The following is an 8,699-nucleotide window of genomic DNA, read 5'->3' as shown; positions in this document are numbered from 1 at the left end:
GATTTTTTTTAATTTTTTTTTTCAACGTTTATTTATTTTTGGGACAGAGAGAGACAGAGCATGAACGGGGGAGGGGCAGAGAGAGAGGGAGACACAGAATCGGAAACAGGCTCCAGGCTCTGAGCCATCAGCCCAGAGCCCGACGCGGGGCTCAAACTCACGGACCGCGAGATCGTGACCTGGCTGAAGTCGGATGCTTAACCGACTGCGCCACCCAGGCGCCCCCAGATATATGATTTTTAATATACTGGTGTACATCAGCAGATTGTTCTCAGATGTAAGTAGAATGCTTAAGGCTTGTGTAGAGTTTTCTTTTCCCAAAATGTAGCTTTCTACCACACTTTTGTTCTCAGAAGCATCGACTAAAAGATTTCCAGATTTAACTCATATTTTATGTAGTAAAAAGAATTGGTTTTATTTGATTGTAATACTGATTTTTATTCCCTAGAGAGCACATGGAATGTACAGGGGCAGAAAGAAGCAGGGGGGAAACCTTATTTTGCTACTGGGAGACAAGAATTGCTAAATGTATCATGTTTCATGTATTTTTTCCTTTTAAATCTAGTTCAAACCACATTACATGTCCTATATTTGATAGTAGTTTTAAGATAAATTAAACCAAGTGACAGAGGAGGATTCCTGCCCATGTGATGATAACCAGCAGCACAGTTCTTTCTTTCTTGGCTGGAGATTGAGTGGTCTTTGTAGTGATCATTGATCAGGGAGGGGTTCTGCATATGGGGATGATAGATTCTAAGCCTTTTAAGTGTTCCTGTGTGTTTGTTGAATGAAAATGAATTCTCTAAGATGCAGAAGTGTCTTAGACCCCAACTGATTTTTCTTTGTGCTTTTTCCTTTGTGGTGACATAAGAGTTGGTGGGTTAATTGAAATCTGTCTTTCACTGAAGCAAGCAAATTCCTAAAATTAAAAAAAATACATATTTTGAGATAATTATGGGTTCACATGGAGTTGTAAGAAATAGTACAGATTCCTTATACCCTTCATCTACTTTCCCCCAGTGGTAGCCACTTGCAAAACTGCGGTATACTATCACAATGAGGATATTGACTTTGATACAGTTTACTTCTCTTACTCATATTTCCTCAGTTTTACATGTTTTCAACTCACTTTTTTACATGTTCTCAGTGCATGCATGTGTCCATTGTGTTTCCATACAATTTTATCACAGGTTTGGATTTCTCTCACTATTGCCACAGTTAGAGTACAGGACAAGGAGCCTTTTTATAGCCACATTCACCTCCTTTTCCCTCCCCTTTGCCTTATCCTCTTCAGCCACTAATGTGTTCTTCATGTCTATTATGTAACCTTGGCTTTTTTCAATCAGGGTTACCTCCTTGAGATTCTTTCAAGTAATTGTATGTATCATCATTGCATAGTAAAATTCTGTGACATGGATGTGCCTCATTTGGTTTAACCATCCAGTGAAGGACATAAGTTATTTACAGTTTTTGAGTTTTTTGAATTAAAGCTGCTGTGAATATTTGTGGACAGGTTTTTGTGTGAACCTCAGTTTCATTTTTTTGGAATAAATGCCCTGGAGTTCAATTGTTGGGTCTTATGTTTAGGTTTGTAGGTCATTGCTGCGCTCTTTGCAAAATAGCTGTGTAATTGTATAGTCTCATCAACTATGTATGAATGATTTAGTTTCTCCATAGCCTTGTCAGCGTTTGAATTTGTTGCTGCTTTGTTTTAGCCAGTCTGTTAGATGTGTCATGATATCTTCTAAATTTTTGTAGATTTCCTCATTTCTCAATTTACTGAATAGTGGTGGATTTCACCTTTTTTTGTGGAATTAGCAATGGGTTGGATTGTTGACTGGTGTGGATGGGAGTGGGTCTAAGCTATTTGCTTTTTTTTTCCTTGAGTATCTGTAAAATAGAGAGTGACTTATTGAAGATTTAGCAGTTTTTAAACTGTGCAGATTGAGGACTGTTGGGCACTTTCTCAGGGGCCATTATGATTACCTGAAGGGAGCCCCAGTTTCATGCTTTTCCTGGAGCAATTTTCTCCCAGAGGGAGAATAGACGTAGCATGTGTACTTCCCGTTTTAAAGACCACGTGTATTATTATACATATGTATCTTGTAATATATATATTTCTCATTCAGAAATAAAGTTTTAATCTCCTTAATCCTGTCTCCTAGGCACCCAGTCCCCTCATTAGAGGCAGCCACTAATTACAGTTTCTTGTGTCTCCTCATGAGCTTCCCTCTTAGAGCTCAGGATTCACAGAATGTGCATACTAGCTGCCTCTCTGGGATCCACACGTTCTTCACTGCTAATTTTACTTGACATTGTATCTTGGGAAGGTCATTCCATATCATTACCTATTTTTCATAGCATTTCCCCCTGATTGTGAAAGAATATTATAGTAAGTTTGAAAAATATAATACATAGTAGAAATATTCAGCCGTATAAAGTTGCATGATTGAGTTTATATTGTACACTTTTTTTGTATTCTAGTTTTTTTTTTTTTTAGAATATGGTATACTATTTGTATAACTTTAAAAAATATGCATATCTTGTTAAATTTACATACAGAAGTAGTAAAAAGCTTAAAAAAGACATGTGAGAATGATAAGCACTAAATTCAGGAGAGGATAAACTCAGCAAGATGAGGGTGAAAGAGAATAGGACAGGTTCATGGAGTCTCTACTCCTGGTCAGCACATAGACCTAAAAGGGGCCAAAGCAAATACAGATTCCATAGCCCTAGGTGCAGTCCCGGGAATTTGTCGTATTGTTCTCTCAACGCCCTCACCTGCCTTTTCTTTGCTACATGAGCTTTAATCTCTCCATTTATGTATTTATATGTTGATTTTCTGTTTACCATGTGTGTCTCCCTGACTAATAATATCAGCTCTCTGAGATTATTTTGTGAGAATTTCTGCAAGTCATTTAAAATTCTCTATAAATGCCTTTTTTTTCCCTTCCTTAAAGAGGGAACTTCCTTTACAAAGGACATTTGGTAAAAGTTTTTAAATATGAAACTAAAAGTCACTTGTGATCCTGCTGTCTAAAGAAATTCAGTGATCACATTTTGGTACAAATCCTTCCATATTATTTATTTTATTTTAGTATTTGCACAGTCCTCTGACCAGTTATCACAACTCCCATGTGTGTTGTCCGCAGTTCCCGACCCACAGGCAAAGGAGTGGAAGGACTTGCGAGAGTCGGATCACGAGCAGCTCTCTCCTTTGCCTTTGCCTTTTTACGCAGGGCGTGGCGATCAGGTATGTGGGCCCAGAGTGTCCGTTCGGTTTCCTCACCACATCAGGAGACTTGGGTTCTCTTCTCAGTTCTGCCACCACATGCCCTTGGGCTGATCCCATATAGTCTGTGTGCCTCATTTTTCTTGTTTGTAGAATGAGAGGCTTCAGTCTATTTGACTTTTCAGGTCTGTTCTTTAAAAAAAAAAAAAAAATAAGAAAAAGCGTGTATGTGTTTATATCGCAGGTAAACCACTGTTAGTACATCAGTGCTGATTTATTTTCTAGGAGAACAAGAAGTTAGAATTGCTCATGAGAGAGTCATAACATAAAGAACTGACTTTGGGGCACCTGTATTAAGTTTTAATCTCTTGAGTTCTTGGAGTATCTCATTGAGAGGAAAGTGAGGGATTGAAAATGTGACAGTGGTATCTTCTCACACAGAGGGGTTGGAGGACCATCTGGGAGAGTGGGGAGGGCTTTACTTGTCAGTGCTGCCTGAGGAGTGGATGGCCTCCTCTGATGCATGTGTGCCCAGGTGAAGATGCGGATCTATGCAGCGAGCTATTGCAGGAGTCCCTGGATGCCCTGAGAGCCCTGCCTGAGGCCTCGCTCTTTGATGAGAGCACAGTGTCCTCTGTGTGGCTGGAGGTGGTAGAGAGAGCAGCCAAGTTCCTTAGATCCGTCGTGACAGGGTGAGTTCTTTCTTTTCACATCTTAACTCTGAATGGTTCTAACATGTTTCAGTCTTGTCTCACCTTCTCTTTAGAGCAGGTTTGTGTGTATGTCTCCAGCCTGCCCTCAGCTTTGTTATTCTGGATCTTGGTTTTCAGCTTTTCAAATGTTTGCTTTTGATATTCTGATTAGACCCTGGAAGCTATCATACTGAATCAGATGGAAAAATGAGAAATATTTTTGTAATGTATTTTTTTTCAGGTATTTATGATTTGGGTATCAGTCATTCATTAAGTGAGCATCTATTGGGTGCCTTTCACTGAGAATATGGATGCTACCATTCTGAGTGATGGGTGTTGTCTTAATAGGCAACATGGTACTAAACAGCTACTCAAGATCAAAATGTTTAAACCTCAATCTATTCTTTTTAGTGTAAAAAATTTTTGAATGTGAATCATTTTCTATAAGGAAAACCCTGAACTCTGGTCTTGGGTGTTATATATTTTTGTTAACTTTAAATTTTTAGGTTTTTAAAAAGAAAAAGTATATATACTTAAAACGTAATTCAACGCCAAAGACATAATTAGAGAAGTGAATCTTTTCTCATTTGCTTTGTCAAAAGAGGTCACTGCTCTGCCCCTTCCAATGTGCAAGGACACCTGTGGTCTCTGTGCTAACAGACTGTGAGTTTGGCTCCCTAGAGAGCTGATATAGGCATTGTGACAAGGTTTTGGGCTGGGGGCCCTGAAAATAGGCTTTGAATTACAGTTGATCCTTGAACAATGTAGGGGGTAGAGGTGCCAGCCATTCACGCAGTTAAAAATCCACATATAACATTTTACTTCCCCAAACTAAACTAATAGCATGTTGACTAGAAGCCTGACCGATAACATGAACAGTTGATCAATGCGTATTTTATGTTGTATGTATTATTTACTGTATTTTTATAATAATACCCTTTTCTTAAATTTTTTGGTATTTCTAAGCTACATGGTTCATCTGTGAGTTTTTTCAAATTGTTGCAAATCTCCAAAAAATTTTCCAATATCTGTATTGAAAAAAAATCTGCATATAAGTGAATTTGTGCAGTTCAAACTCGTGTTGTTCAGGGTTCAACTGTAATTTCAAATATTCAGCTATAATGTTGATGTCAGAAAGCCCTCAGTTCTCCATCTTGGGTTCAGAAGAATTGTCATTTATTATTGGGGAAAAGTTAAAATATTTATTTGATAAAAGATAAAAATAAGCATAGACATTTTGTCTAGAGTCTCAGGTGCTTTTAGAAGTTGATTTTTCTCCATTTTCATAGAGGGATGTTGATACTCTAATAGTCTTAGATTTCACTGAAAGTGGAAACATATCTAAACATGTTTCTACTCATGATTTGAATAATGATATAAATAATTTTATGCTGTGGAAACTGGAATATGTGTTTTCTAATGTAGTCATCTTTTGTATCAGAAGTCTTTTAATAAAAACATATCTTTTTAAGTTAATTGTATACTTTATTTTTTATTAAAATTTTTTTAATGTCTATTTATATTTAAGAGAGAGAGAGACTGCATGAGTGGGGGAGGGCAGAGGGAGACAGAGACAGAAGCTGAAGCAGGCCCCAGGCTCTGAGCTGTCAGCACGGAGCCTGATGCGGGGTTTAAACTCACAAGCCAGGAGATCATGATCTGAGCTGAAGTCAGATGCTTAACTCAGGCACCTCGTTAATTGTATACTTTAAAATCTCTGATTAAATTTGAGTAGTCTCAGAAACTTGATTCTAAATATTAAAAATATACATGCTGTCTTTAAGTTCTCATGTTACTTTGGTCTTGCATCCACTGCTGTCATTTCAGAGATGTTCATGGAACGCCTGGTACCAAAGGGCCAGGAAGCATCCCCCTGCAGGACCAGCACCTGGCCCTGGCCATTCTGTTAGAGCTGGCTGTGCAGAGAGGCACACTGAGGTAAGGGGTGCTGCCGGCTGGGAGCATTTCATGGAACACCTCTGTATCTGAACATCTGTTTCACTTTATGGCATTTCATTGAATCATTTGTGTTTATAAAAATGTGTGGTGTTCTATAATCAAAGAACCGTATCCCAGGACTTTCTCTTCTTTCAAGCCTGGGTACACTTAGGTTTTCTTCACTTCCCTTTTTTTTTTTTTTTTTTTAAGTTTGTTTATTTATTTTTTTAGAGAGCAAGCAGGGGAAGAGTAGAGAGAGAGGGGGAGAGAGAATTTCAAGCAAGCTCTGCACCGTTAGTCCAGAGCCCGATGTAGTGCTCAAACCCATAAATTGTGAGATCGTGACCTGAGCCAAAAATCAAGAGTTGGCACCTTAACTGACTGAGCCACCCAGGCGCTCCTCTTCACTTCATGTTTTATGTTCAACTTTTGTAGTCTAAGACCTGTTCCTTTTTTTTTCTTTTTAATTTTCTTCAAATGATTTTTATTCCATTAGTTTAAGGTCCTAGAAATTCTCTTTAGAAAGTGCTGTTGGAACTTCTTAACTGGTTTTATATTTCTTATCCTCAGAAGGTGGATATGTTGTGCTAAAATCTTGGCATTGATTAAGTGATTTTACTGCCAAGAATTGTTTTCATGGCGTTAGTTTAGTTTCCTTTTCAATCTAAAGTATTTTTTCTATTTTATTTAGCTGTCTGCTTTTATTTTTGACAGTCCATGGCAATAAAAGCTAATATGTTTTTACTAGATAATAAAGATATTTTCTCTTTCAGCCAAATGTTATCTGCCATCCTGTTGTTGCTTCAATTGTGGGACAGTGGGACGCAGGAAACTGACAATGAGCGGTCTGCCCAGGGTACCAGTGCTCCTCTTCTCCCTTTACTGCAAAGATTCCAGAGTATCATCTGCAGTAAAGATGCCCCTCATACAGAAGGTGACGCTCACGTAAGTACCATAAAAAACCGGTGCCTTTAAGTAGCTTTCTTAATTCAGTTATCCTAAAAGAGTTAGACTTTTATAAAGAAAACCAGAGTGCATGTCTGTGGCAGTAGGTGTCTCTAGGGGAAAGTGTGTATTTGGTGATGACAATAGTGAGTCAGATGTAGGACAGGTGTGGGATATCATGGGGTGAGTTTCATTCGATGCGGTGGAATATCACTTGAGCATATGGCATCTGTGTGTGTGTGTTCTGGATTGTGTATACTTAGTAGGGAGAATGTATTTCTTGACATGTATCAACTTGTACTTTTAGAGAGATTCCTCTACTGCTTTTTGACCATGTAGTTTTCTTTCTGCTGGATTAGAGCCATTTAGCCCTTTGTGTTTGTGGGTTTATTATTACCTGTGTGTTCCCAGTAACCAGTCATGTTGTGCTTTGGCTGTGATGGAGAGTGAGTTTAAGATGCTGTGGAAGATATAAAGAAGGCATGCTCACTTCCATGAAAGAATTAGTAGAGGCATGAAAATGGGTAAAAATTCTGACAATATTTCAAGAACAAAGTGAGAGAGTCAAGCAGGTCCTTATGGGCACTTGCAGTAATAACATGGGGAGGCGGCACAAGTTGCTGAAGCTGAGCTGGTGTGGGATGGAGTGTGTGTTCGGTTCTGAGGATGTGCTCCACCGTGAGGTCGTGTAGTTGCCTAGTGGTTAATGTTTATTTGTTTTGACCTGCCTTGAGAAGTCTGGTAGTCCTTCTCTTCCATGTTACTCCATATACTGTTTATGGAGAAGACAGTTCAACGAGCACCAGCTGTACTGCAGCACAGAGCTAAGTCTGACATACCCACTTTTATTTTTTTAAATGCATTTTTTTTTTTAATTTTTTTTTTTCAACGTTTATTTATTTTTGGGACAGAGAGAGACAGAGCATGAACGGGCGAGGGGCAGAGAGAGAGGGAGACACAGAATCGGAAACAGGCTCCAGGCTCTGAGCCATCAGCCCAGAGCCTGACGCGAGCCTGACGCGGGGCTCGAACTCACGGACCGCGAGATCGTGACCTGGCTGAAGTCGGACGCTTAACCGACTGCGCCACCCAGGCGCCCCAGCATACCCACTTTTAAATACATATTATAAAAAGAGCATTGAAAATAGTGGCTTACTTTTTGGCCCTTTCTTTGTGCAGGGCAATGCATGGAGTGTGTCACCTAAGTCATCACTGTGTTTGTCCTAGGAAAACAAGGCTGGTAGTAGAGGAGGGCCTGTCTGGGTCCTGGGTCTGAACCCCTGGGACTGCTTCTTTTTAGAAGTACAAGTTTGATCTTGTAGGTCTTTTTTGGGGGGGGAAGACAGCCATTCCATTATAAAGTTAATTTTCTATCACTTGGCAGTCTTTAATTGTAATAAGGCTTTCTGCCTTTAGAAGAATTAGATTTGGGGTGCTTGAGTGACTCAGTTGGTTAAGTGTCCTGACTCTTGATTTTCACTCAGGTCATGATCTCACAGTTCATGGGAGTGAGCCCTGTTTTGGGCTCTGCGCTGACAGCTGAGGCCTGCTTGGGATTCTCTCTCTCTCTCTCTCTCTCTCTCTCTCTCTCTCTCTCTCTCTCTCCCCTTCCCTCCCTCCCCCCCCCCCACTTTCTCCTCCTCACCCTCTCCCTCTGCCCTTCTTCCCCTCTCATTCTCTCTTTTTCTCAAAATAAATAAATAAACAATTTTTAAAAAAGAAGAATTAGATTTACTTAATGTTAATGTCCGAGTAACATTAGGTTTCCTTCAGAGTGGGTGGCATTAGGCTTTGGTTTTCAGTTTGTAAAGCCAGGTTGAGGTGCAGTGCTGTGTTCCTAGGAAGCTTCCTCTGCATTCTGAGGGCTATTGGCCGGGCCAGGGGGGTGGGGG

The 8,699-nt window shown here is 39.6% G+C and overlaps 1 protein-coding gene across 1 annotated transcript in view; it reads left to right on the top strand.

Annotated features, from left to right (window-relative positions):
• LOC121021295 (E3 ubiquitin-protein ligase HERC2-like) overlaps positions 1-7,414 on the top strand; it is an 8,771-nt gene extending 1,357 nt beyond the window's left edge. Inside the window, exons 2-5 of the mRNA XM_040461559.1 lie at positions 3,153-3,253; positions 3,768-3,924; positions 5,752-5,862; positions 6,636-7,414. Coding sequence (XP_040317493.1) covers positions 3,153-3,253; positions 3,768-3,924; positions 5,752-5,862; positions 6,636-6,837 — 571 coding nt within the window. The 3' untranslated portion in view covers positions 6,838-7,414. The remainder of the gene's footprint in view (positions 1-3,152; positions 3,254-3,767; positions 3,925-5,751; positions 5,863-6,635) is intronic.
• Positions 7,415-8,699: the final 1,285 nt, after the last annotated feature.

The sequence above is a fragment of the Herpailurus yagouaroundi genome, unplaced genomic scaffold (assembly GCF_014898765.1).
Source record: "Herpailurus yagouaroundi ecotype Mexico unplaced genomic scaffold, PumYag 289, whole genome shotgun sequence".
Classification (NCBI taxonomy): Eukaryota; Metazoa; Chordata; class Mammalia; order Carnivora; family Felidae; genus Herpailurus; species Herpailurus yagouaroundi.
Note: the sequence above shows the minus strand (reverse complement) of the source record. Positions and strands in the feature narration are given on the sequence as shown.